Below are 12,640 nucleotides of genomic sequence, written 5' to 3' on the forward strand. Positions count from 1 at the left end.
ACGCATAGAGTGGCTACATGGATTAAAAAGACAAGAAACAACTGTATGTTGTCTGCAAAAAATACACTTCACCTGTAAAGACATACACATAGACTAAAAATAAAGGGATGAAAAAAGATATTCTATGCAATTGGAAACCAAAAAAGAGCAGGAGTAGCTATACTTCTATGAGATAAAATAGATTTCAAGACAAAAACTGTAAAAAGAGACAAAGAAGGTCATTATAAAAGGATAAAGGGTCAACTCAGGAAGAGGATATAACAATTCTAAATATATATGTACCCAACACTGGAGCACCCAGATATAGGAAGGAAATATTATCAGAGCTAAAGAGAGAGATAGACCCCAACACAATAATAATTGGTGATCTCAACAACCCACTTTCAGCATTGGACAGATCATCCAGAAAGAAATTTAGAAACATTGGACTTAATCTGCAGTATAGAACAAATAGATATTAATATTTACAGAATATTTTATCCAACAGCTGAAGAATTCACATTCTTCTCCTAAGCTCGTGGACCATTTTCAAGGATAGACAATATGTTAGGCCACAAGACAAGTATCAAAAAATTAAAAAAAATTGATATCATACCAAGTATTTTCTCTGACAATGATGGGATAAAACTAGAAATCAATAACAAGAAGAACATTGGAAACTATACAAACACATGAAATTTTTTTTTTTTTTTGAGACAGAGTCTCACTCTGTTGCCGGGGCTAGAGTGAGTGCCGTGGCTTCAGCCTAGCTCACAGCAACCTCAAACTCCTGGGCTCAACTGATCCTACTGCCTCAGCCTCCCGAGTAGCTGGGACTAAAGGCATGCTCCATCATGCCCGGCTAATTTTTTCTATATATATATTTTAGTTGGCCAGATAGTTTCTTTCTATTTTTTTAGTAGAGACGGGGTCTCGCTCTTGCTCAGGCTGGTCTCGAACTCCTGACCTTGAGCGATCCATCCGCCTCGGCCTCCCAGAGTGCTAGGATTACAGGCGTGAGCCACCGCGCCCGGCCATGAAAATTAAACAATATGCTCCTGAATGACCAGTGGGCCAATGAAGAGATTAAGAAGAAAATTAAAAAGTTTCTTGAAACAAATGAAAATGAAAACACAACATATCAAAACCTAGGGGATACAGCAAAAGCTGTAATAAGAGGAAAGTTTATAGCAACAAGTGTCTGCATCAAAAAAGTAGAAAAGCTTTAAACAAACAACTTAACAATGAATCTCAAAGAAGTATAAAAATAAGAGCAAACCAAACCCAAAATTAGTAGAAGAAAAGAAATAATAAAGTTCTGAGCAGAAATAAATGAATTTGAAACAAAAATACAAAAGGTCAATGAAACAAAAAGTTTTTTTTTTAAAAAGATAAACAAAATAGACACACCTTTAGCCAGACTAAGAAAAAAAGGAGAAGACCCAAATAAATAAAATCAGAGGTGAAAAAGAAGACAGTACAGCTGATACTGCAGAAATTCAAGGGATCATTGGAGACTAATATGAGCAACTCTATGCCAATAAATTGGAAAACCCTGGAAGAAATGGATAAATTCTTAGACACTTATAACCTACCAAGATTGAACCAGGAAGAAATCCAAAACATGAATAAACCAATAACAAGTACCGAGATAGAAGCAGTAATAAAAAGTCTCCCATTAAAAAAAAAAAAAGCCCAGGACCTGATGGCTTCACTGCTGAATTCTACCAAGCATTCAAAGAAGAACTAATACCAATCCTACTTAAACTATTCCAAAAAATTGCGGAGGAAGGGATATTCCTAAACTCATTCTATGAGGCCTGTATCACCCAGATACCAAAACCAGACAAAGACAGAACAAAAAAAGAAAACCATAGGCCAATATCTCTGATGAGCTTAAATGCAAAAATCCTCAACAAAATACTGGCAAACCAAATTAAAAAATACATTAAAGATATTATTCACAATGATCAGGTGGGATTCATCTCAGGGATTTAGGGATGGTTTAGTATATGCAAATCAATCAGTATGATACATTATATCGACAGAATGAAGGACAAAAATCATAAGATCATTTCAATTGATGTTGAAAAAGCATTTGACAAAATTCAACATCCCTTCATGGTAAAAACTCTCAAAACAACTGGGTATAGAAAGAACTTACCTCAACACAATAAAAGCCACATATAACAGACCCACAGCTTGTATCATACTGAATGGGGAAAAAGTGAAAGCCTTTCCTCTAAGATCTGGAACAAGACAAGGATGCCCATTTTCACCACTGTTATTCAACATAGTACTGGAAGTTCTAGCTAGTGCAATCAGATAAGAGAAAGAAATAAAGCATTGCTTTGGGTAATATGGACATTTTAACAATATTGATTCTTCCAATCCATAAGCATGGACTATCTTTCCATTTTTTTTGTGTCCTCTTCAACTTCTTTCATTAATGTTTTATAGTTTTCATTATAGAGATCTTTCACTTCTTTGGTTAAGTTTATTCCCAGGTATTTTATTTTATTTGTAGCTGTTGTATATGGGAGGTAAGTTCCTTCTATACCCAGTTTTTTGAGAGTTTTCCCATGAAGGGATGTTGAATTTTATCAAATGATTTTTCAATGTCAATTGAAATGATTTTATGACTTTTGTCCTTCATTCTGTTGATTCAATGTAATCCCCATCAAATTACCAATGATATTTTTCACAGAAATAGAAAAAAATAACCCTAAAATTTATATGGAAACACAAATAGCCAAAGCTATCCTGACAAAAAAGAGCAAAACTGGAGGAATCGCATCACTTGACTTCAAATTATGCTACAAAGCTGTAGTGACCAAAACAGCATGGTACTGGCATAAAAACAGACACATAGACCAATGGAACAGAATAGAGAACTTAGAAATAAATCCACACATGTATAGTGAACTTATCTTTGAAAAAGGCACCAAGAACATATAGTGGGGAAAGGACAGTCTCTTCAAAAAATGGTGCTGGGAAAACTGGATATCCACATGTAGAAGAATGAAACTAGATCCTTATCTCTCACCGTATACAAAAATCAAACCAAAATGGATTAAAGAGTTAAATATAAGACCTGAAACTATGAAATTACTAAAAGAAAACATTGGGACATTTATCTGGGCAAGGACTTCATGAGTAACACCCCTAGGACACAAGCAACCAAAGCAAAATTGGACAAATGGGATCACATCAAGCTAAAAAGCTTTTGCACAGCAAAGGAAACAATCAACAAAGTGAAGAGACAACCCACAGAATGGGAGGAAATATTTGCAAACTACCTGTCTGACAAGGGATTAATAACTAGAATAAATAAGGAGCTAAAACAACTCACTAGAAAAAAACCAAATAATCCAATTAAAAAGTGGGCAAAGATCTGAAAAGACATTTCTCAAAAGAAGACATACAAGTGGCCAACAGGTATATGAAAAATGCTCAACCTCATTAGTTGTCAGAGAAATGCAAATCAAAACTACAATGAGATATCATCTCACCCCAGTTAAAATGGCTTTTATCAAAAAGGCAATAACAAATGCTGGTGAGGATGTGGAGATAGGGAAACCCTTGTACACTGTTGCTGGGAATGCAAATTAGTGCAACCACTATGGAAAAGAGTATGTAAGTTCCTCAAAAAAATGAAGGGTAGAACTATCATATGACCCAGCAATCCCACTGCTAGGTATGTATCCAAAGAATGGGAATTCAGTATATTGAAAAGATACCTGCACTCCCATGTTTATTGCAGCACTATTCATAATAGCAAAGATATGCAATCAACCTAAGCGTCCATTAATGAATGAATGGATAAAGAAATTGTGGTACATATATATGATGGAATATTATATAGCCACAAAAAGAATAAAATCCTGCCATTTGAATCAACATGGATGAAACTGGAGAACATTATATTAAGTGAAATAAACCAAGCACAGAAAGACAAATCTTGCATGTTCTCACTCGTATGTGGGAGCTAAATATTAAAAACAATTGATCTCAGAGACAGAGAGTAGAATGATGATGAAGCAGGGAGGGGGGATAAAATGAGGGTGGTTAATGGGTCCAAAAACATGGTTAGATAGAATGAACAACATTTGATAGCACAACAAAGTGACTATAATCAACAAGTTATCGTATACTTTAAAATAGCTAAAAGAGTAAAATTGGAATGTTCCTAATACAAATAAATATTAAATGTCTGATCTGATGGATAGCCCCATTACTCTGATTTGATTAATTCACATTGTATGCCTGTATCAAAACATCACACGTACCCTATAAAATATACAACTATTATGTAACCATAATAATAAAAATAAAAAAATTTTCAAAAAATAATAAAAAAAGAGATGTGTGCCTCCATTTTCCCTCTTGTATCCCTGCCACCACTGTGAGGGATGAGCTTGGGCTAGCCCACTGCAAGATGAGAAGCCCCGGGGAGCAGGGACAAGCCACCCTAGCGGAAGCCATCTCAGAGACGCCAGCCCACAGCTGATGCGACAGGTGACAAGGACGGACACGTGAGCCCAGCAGCGCCCTGAGGAACCACCCAGCTGAGCTCAGCTCAAATTGCCAACCAGTAGGACTGTGGGAGAAAGGAATGGTTGTGAGTTTCAGGCGCTAAATTTTGGGATGGTTTGTTACTCGGTAAATGCCAACCGATCCAATACAAACCCAGAAATAAATTTTCTGTTTCTTTTTCCTCATGATTCTAATGACTTGATCATTGTACCACAACTCTCTGAGAAGCTTGAACAAAGAAATTATTTATGGAAAAACCTAAACTAGTCAGTTTAGTTAGTATACCTAGCAAAATAAATAGAATAGAGGCAATCAAAACCATCGGTGTGTACGTGCATTCATAAAATCCCACAAAAACGTTCAATAGTTGGCACTGCCATAGACAGCTGCAACCTGGTAGGATTGGAATCCCAGGGCTGCGTGCCCAGACTGTCCTCTGAGCCTTCTTTTGTCAAATAAATCTGTCATAATTTACTGAATTTAAAAAGAAAGTAGATTATTAGAATGTTACTGTGATAATCTTATATCATTATAGGTACAAAAAGTGACAGCCGGTCTCATGCCTTTTGAATATCCTTGTCTGAGTTCCACTCGGGCAGATTCAAAGCAACGAAAACTAGGAAAACCAGGCCCAGGGTGGATGCCTACTGTGCACTCTCAGATGTGAGCACAACGGAAACCTCTTCGCCCTCAGGCTCCTCCCTCGGGGGAATTGGATTTTATTCTAAATGCAAACAAGTAATTATTCCTAGTGTTGTCACCTGGCTCCTTGAAATAGACTGAACTTTTATTGCATGTTTTATTTATAAGTGGAAAATCCTTAGGACACCAACAAATACATTTACTCAACAACAGTTGATTAAGCCACTGATGAAGTTGTCTTGCCGCACAATTACCACAGCAAACAGCCCCATCCCAGATCCAGCTGCTTCCCTGCTTCCAGACCCCGTGCCACCGTGGTGGCTCCCTTCCCTGTTAACCCCCTTCCGAGTCCCCTGGTGGGAAGCTCTGTCCCCTCTGCTTTACCCTGTGGTCACCAAGATGCCTCTTTCTCCTGCACCCTGGTCCTCTGCATCGCCACCAGGAGGCAGGGTGAGGGACTTGCACACCTTGTCACACAGCCACGGGATGCCACCCCAGGTGTCTGGGGACCCCTCTTCCGATACCTAAGCTCGACTGGGAAGATTCGGCTTCTGAGTCACTCCCTCCACCTCCACCTCCTCCTGCCGGGACTTGCTCGCAGATTTGGCTGCCAGAATCTTCCTCAGGCCTCTCTGTTGCAATGGTTCGCTGGATGTTTTGATACCTTTCATTAGAAAACAGAGAGGCAGGAGTTAACTTTTGTTTGTTTGCTTGTTAGGGGCCGATGCTCTGAGTCAGAAAATTGGAGAAATCTGTAAAGAACTGTCTTGAGTGTCGGGAAAGAAATGCTTAAAATTCGCACAAGATAGCGGACAACAATTAGCAAGACAAGTATCTCTAGATGATTTGACTCCTTTTTGTTTTGTAAGCTATGATGAGTTTCAAGCATGGTGACTTTGAAAAAATCAGCACAAATAATAGCTAATCATGCAAAACAGCTTGTGCCCGTAGTAAACAAAATCAGGCTAAGTCTAAAATAAAGGTGTGGGAAGTAAATTAAAATGTTACAGCTAAGATAACAAATTACCTCTACATTATTGCAATAAGTCTACGAACTGGAATAATAGTTCTGTCACTTATTTTTATTTGACAGGTACTCGATCCGGCTGGGCAGAGGTTGTGGAAATATTACATCTAAAAGCATGCTGGCAAACAAATAAATGTTTTCTGCTTATCTGAAGGCTCATTTTATTTTTCTTCTGAAGTTGGAGATTTAGTCAGTGGGCTGGCCAGCTAGCCACCTTGTCAAGTACCGAGTTCCTATCAACCCTTCCAGTGTGCGCAGGCTGTGTGGGGCTTTCAGAGCAAAGAGAGGATTTGAACACACTGTCGAGATGCAATGAAGCAATGAAGGGGGACTGGCGCAGAGACCATAACTCCAGCAACCTGAAAGGCTGTCTCGGACAAGGCAGAGATGTAGGGGGACACAGACAACGAGACTCCTAAGGTTTATAAACTTTGAAGTTGGAGTATGATCTTGTCAGGCAGCTTGTTGGGAAAGAACATTTTCAGAAGAGAAACAAGCTGTGCAAAAGCAGGGCACCAGTGAAGAGCCCTGAGGAGCTTGGTGGTGGCGTCAGGACCTGTGGGTGCTGCACGGAGACCAGCGACCAGTGGAGAGGGAGACGGGGTGTCCCTACAGGGCACCCAGCGACAGTCTGGATATTATTCTTCTCCGAGGCCACAGGTCCCCCAGCCTGAGCTGCTGCAGCCTGTAGGACTTGTTAAAACACACACTAATTTGGTCTCTGATTCAGTAGGTCTGGGGTAGGGCCCAAGAATTTGCATTTCTGACAAGTTCCCAGGTGATGCCGATGCTGCTGGCCCAGGGACCAACTTTGAGAACCACTGCTCTCTGCGACAAGTAGCTGCTAAACAGAGAGGCAGGGCCTGATGGACACTAAGAACGACCACCTGGAGTTGCAGAGAGCAGCTGGGGGCTCCTGCAACAGTCCAGGCCGGAGATGCTCTGGCCTGGCCTGAGCAGGCACGGCCGGCCAGGCTGCCTTTCCAAGCATCTGCCAGTGGTGGGGGTAGCCACAGCCTGTAGGGAACAAGATCAGCTCTACCTGCCGGCAGAATACTCACAGACATTTCCTCAACCTGCCTGCCCTTGACAGCTTGCTCTAATTCCCTATTCACCGGCAGATATCCAGCTGCCTAGCTCCTCTTTGCTCCGCTGCACTCTCTTCTCCCTCCAGGCAGCTCCTGTGTCCCCTCCCCAGCGACTTCTGTTCGCCCATGTCTCTCAGCCTACCCGATGACTAGATGACAAGGGGCCAACTTCCCTCTTCCTCAGGGCACACAGCCTGGAAGGAAGAAGGGGCCGAATTCAGGAGCTATTTAGCAGCAGAATATGTGATAACTTTGCAAGTAGACTCCTCGGGATTTGGGGCCTGACTGGATAGGGAGGTTGATGAATAGGGAGGAGACCATTATGAAGTTCAAGGTTTCTGCTGAGACCAGGTAGGCAGAGCTGCCGACCCTGAAGAAGAGCAGGTAGAAGGTGGGTAGCGTGGGTGCTGATGTGGGTTTGGACGTGCTGAGCTGCAGGTCCTGAAGGTCATGTGAGCCCCACTGTCCAGGGGAATTATATGGGTCTGGTGCCCAGGAAAGCAAGGACGGGGCAGGGTGACGGGGGTGAAGAGGAGGAGGATGAGGGCGAGACTCCAAGCAGCAGGGAATAGCCAGGTCTCCAAGTACAACCCAAGAGGGCACGAGGGGATGCAGTGTGGCACAGGTGAGGTTCCCCTGCGGCAGGGCTTCCGCAGACCAGCGCCCCATTCTTTCCTTGACCCAACAGCGGAAGGTTTTCTCAGCGAGGTCTCCAGACCGTTTGCAAGAGGATCATCAGAATGATTGGTAAAATTATAGAAACTGAAGCAACACTGAAAGCTGCATGTCTGACGAGTCCTTCAGGTTGTACTGCCAACGTCTAGGCTTGAGGCGCTAGGGGCTTTCTGTAAGCCTGACTTTACCTGGACTCCTGTCAGAAGCGGTTACTGGGAGGCATTTCCTGAGGGGGCCTCTTACCACCAAGTGTGGAAGGGGGCGGGATGAGTGGCGTGAGGCTGGAATCGCAGCAGGAAAGATTTGTGTTAATTTGCCACCTCCACAGGTCTGTGGCAAGGAGGTGGTGGAGAAGGTGGAGGTGGCCCTCAGCGACCGTCTCCCTGCTGGAATATGGGTAACGGCCATGGCAGGAGGGTGGGGGGGGGGGCCCAGTGAGAAGCTGCCTAGTATGTAACCTTGACCGGGGAGAAATGGGGCCTGCCAAAGACCAAGGAAGCTGCTACTGGGAGGATTCCCTAAATGACTATGGCAGATTGCATTTTCCCAAAATTGACTACCTTTTTAGATCTACATGTTCTTGTAGAAGCTTATCACTCTTCTTCTAAGAGGTAGAATCCATGTTCTCGCCCCTTGGGCCTGGGAGGTCTGAGATACCTGAGACAGAGCTGCCTAGCTGGGCCCAGCCAAACCAGACCCATGAAAAATAGTGGTAATTATAATAATAAATGATTATTGTTTTATGCCACTACATTTGGGGTAGTTTGTTCAGCAATGGATACCAGGAACAGGACTTAGATAAATATCAAAATGTCAAGTTTGTAGCCTTTCTTTTCCTTCCAAAGTGCAGTGACCATGACAGAGAATTTTTATCTTAATTGACGATGAAAATGTCAAGTCATATCTTAAATGACGATGAAAATGTCCCAAGATAATTCACATTCCTCAGGTGGACCTTGATTATCTCACGCCTTCCTGGGTCAGCAGCCTGCAATTCCAGGTGTCCCCCACCCCGACCTTTGCTAAAGGGCAGGGGCTGTTTGGGGAAGCAGGACACATAGCCCTTGGAGGAGGGACCTCTCAGCGAGGGCAGGACTGCGGTCTCAGAGCCTCGCCCTGCTTCAAAGAGGACAGAGAAGGTCGGAAAGCCGGCTCCCTTCTACTCCATCAAGAATTATCCATCAATGTCTGCTGGTACTTATTTTTTTTGGTAGTAAAAGGGTAAATATTTATAGCATATAAAGGGTTCATGGAAATTAGTAAGAAAATCAGCTAGAATATCTAATTTGTAAATGGACACACACATACACACACACAGTCACAAAACCAAACAAGGAAAAAAAGCTTTCCAAAACCAAGCCAAACCACCCAACCAAACAGAAAAACAAAAAGCCCAAGAACCGACAATTCACACGGGAGAAACTACAATTACTAAAGAAAAATTTATGGAAAAAGAGTTGAGCCACAAGTATTATAAAATGTGTCACCAAAGTACTTGGAGCACCTCTTAAATGACAAAAACAAATCAAAAGATGAGATGGAGGTGAAGGTGTTGGTGTTGGTGAACCTGGAGGACCACAACGCCTAATTTAGGAAACAGTCAGCCATTAATATCAAATACCCAAACCACATTTATCTCCCTTGACCTGCTCTTTTGGGAACAGAACCCTAACAAAATACAAGACAAGGTGATACAGGTCCTTGGTGGCTGTATCGAAAATAGTGATAAAAGCCATAAGCAAATCATTCAACAGCATGAGAAATGAAGTTAATCAAAATACAGCCATTCAATGGAATACTACACATGCATTTAAATGTTAACCTGAAGACTATGCAGCAATATGAAAATGCTTACAGTGTAGTAAGTAAAAAACGAATGTGAAACTAACTATATATTACCCTTATAACTGCGTACGAATTATGCATGCATATGGAAATTGAAGAGGGGTACATTATTTTAAAAAGCTAAATCCTTGAGGTAATAAGACTGTATGTAGGTCACTTTTTTCCTATTTAAAACTTCTATTTCCCTTAATATTATAATAATTTTATACAAATAACTAAAAAAATCAAATTTTAGTTGATTATTTAAAGTAAGAATACATATGTATATTTTCTGCTTGGTCAATAAATATTTGTGAAAGTAGAATTAATTGCTTCTGGATATTCTTAAAGTACAGATGTTAACTCAGGAAACAATCTTGTACTGAGTCCTGTGAAACTGCTAGCATCACACCAGGTGCTGGCAGGGAGAGGGGTGCCAAGAAGAAGTTAAGAACTGTGACGGAGGCACATTCGTGAGGTTTGGGGCAGGAAGCTGCTGGCTCTGGGGGAGGATTCTGGGAAGGCATCGTGGGTACGTGACGTTGAGTTAGGCCTATAGGATGAGGAGGTCTGTTTCAGGTGGGAGCAGGCAGCGAGGACTGCCCTGCAGCGGGAGCACGTGGCCAGGCCACAGAGGCCTGGCAGAGTGTGTGGTGTTCAGGGAGTGGCCGAGTTTGAACATGGTCCGTCCAGCCTAGCACACAGCTTACGTGTTGCTATTGTGCACTCTGCATTTCAACATATGTCTCCTTACACAAACACGTTTGCTCTTTCTTTTTAAGCCAGTCAAATTTAGCAGTGGCCAGAGTTAAGGGAAACTCCTTGCAACACTGAGAAATATTTCCCTATTTCTGTGGGCCAGTGATCATTGTAAATTTCTCCTGATAACTGCAGGTTATCAAAAACTGACCCTTGCGTGTGGTGCCATGGGAGACAGATAAAAGGCTGGTAGTCTACTTTCTGTGGCTGCTGTTACCACGTCAAATCACAGAAAACTTTAAATGCTTGAAAGCAATAGGTTAAGGTTAAGTATTGAAAAGCCTGGATACTGATCTGAACGTTACCTGACCTTCCCTAAGTAGGCTTTTTCACAAGAAATAAGCACTTTCTAAAATCGCTAAATTCCTTTTCTTTTTATCTGTCCAGATGGATGCGGCAAAAGCAACTTCCTCCTCTGCAAAGTCCAGCTGCCTCTCCCAGCGTGTTCAGCTCCACTGGAGGGCACAGGAATTTACATATCAAAGGCTGCAAAACTGCTTTAGAGGCCCGGATCCAGGTGGATTTGGCATAATGTTGATATTATGCAAGCTGACCACCACCATAAACTTACATGGACATTTAGGCCATAGGTCAAGGTCCTTCTGCTTCAGATTTATTGCTTGTTTTGTTTAGTGCTCCAACAGCACGTCTTGTAGATACAGCCTGATGATCCTCTCCCCTGCTCTCAGTCTGCTGAACAGTTTCAGCGCATCTGTTCTGGCAAGACAGACCTAGAAGCTAATTTGTGCCTGTGGAATCGCAACAGGATCTCTGTGTAAAATGAGCAGCTGTGGCCTTTACATTTTCAGTTATTGGAGTTTTGCTGCAATCACCATGAAAGGTCTGTCCCATGGATTTTTGGTGCATTCATGTCTAAAAATAACTGGGTTATCAAAAGTTCTTCCTTGTAATATGCTCGTTTTGGTGGGAATGCATGTAGAGAAGTATGCTACCGATGAAAGTCCTTTATGGTTCTTGTTAATGACTTAAACACAGCTGCTGATGGGGGAAAAGTGGAGAGCAAATGCTTTCCAAATGTTCAAGTAATAAAAGCATGATTTTCACCTAAAGCATACTTCTCTGTGTACAACAGTAACCAGAAGTTCAATTTTTTGTTTCCATATGTTTTTAATAGGACTAAATTGCCCACTTTTTTTTTTCTTGGCTGGTACAGTTAAGTTTCAAAGGTGTTTGCTATCAATAGGTATGTTCCCCAAACCCAGTTCTTTCTTCCTTTTAATCCCTTGCAACTTTTCCTTCACCTTCACAGGGACACAAAAACAAGATGCATGTGGGTGCAGTTACAACTGAAGGAAGTCTCGGTCTGCATTCCTGGCAACTAAAAGTATCTCGAAGCCACTGCCCTGGCCTTAAAGAACAAGATGTTGGACGTGATGCTTTGGACTAGCTTAACACACATGCGGTAGGCTGTTTGGGCTTCATTTGTAGGTTCAAAAACAAAACAACATCTTTAGAAGTTCGATAGTTAGGGTCTAGTTTTTAAATGAAACAATTCTCAGAAAAATGTTTTTAAGCATTTCCTTTTCTAAGACGAAGGCTTTCTAAGAATTATTATTTATGAGCATATAGCAATTATGGGACCAGGGTAGAAATGCATATGGTGATTTATGGGACAGTTTTTTCTCCAGGCGGAGTTTAGTATTCTTTTGGAACCTAGCCTTGGAATGTTCTTAACTGTTTGAGTTCTGTACCCTTTTGAGAATCCTGTGATGGATATGGACCAATCTGCCAGAAAAATATGCATACATGTATACATTTGCATATAATGTCTGGAGAGTTCATGGAACACTGACTTCCTTGGTGAGTATCTTGAGGGGCTGTGGGTACATGGGCCCTGCTTAAGAACTCCTGATTTCGAGCCCGGGCCATTAAGAAGTTAAGAGGATTTCCCATCTTTAAATGACAATCCAACTTAACTTGTCACTTGCCACCAAACTCTAAATCTAGCTTTCCAAGTACCTAGTATGAATGGGTTTCTTAAGATACTTAATTACTTTCCAGTCTCCTCATATAATCTGAGCAGAAAAATGCAAGAGAAGTTTCTTTAGCTGCTGCTCTCCTTGCACTGTGGTTAGAGGAGCTCATTGCA

General features: G+C 41.7%; 1 protein-coding gene across 1 annotated transcript in view; it reads right to left on the reverse strand.

The window, feature by feature from the left end:
• The window catches only part of HECW1 (HECT, C2 and WW domain containing E3 ubiquitin protein ligase 1), a 218,670-nt gene that overhangs the window by 85,787 nt on the left and 120,243 nt on the right, over positions 1-12,640 (reverse strand). The window contains exon 11 of the mRNA XM_069461989.1: positions 5,682-5,821. Coding sequence (XP_069318090.1) covers positions 5,682-5,821 — 140 coding nt within the window. The remainder of the gene's footprint in view (positions 1-5,681; positions 5,822-12,640) is intronic.

The sequence above is a fragment of the Eulemur rufifrons genome, chromosome 29 (genome assembly GCF_041146395.1).
Source record: "Eulemur rufifrons isolate Redbay chromosome 29, OSU_ERuf_1, whole genome shotgun sequence".
In the NCBI taxonomy this organism is placed as follows: domain Eukaryota; kingdom Metazoa; phylum Chordata; class Mammalia; order Primates; family Lemuridae; genus Eulemur; species Eulemur rufifrons.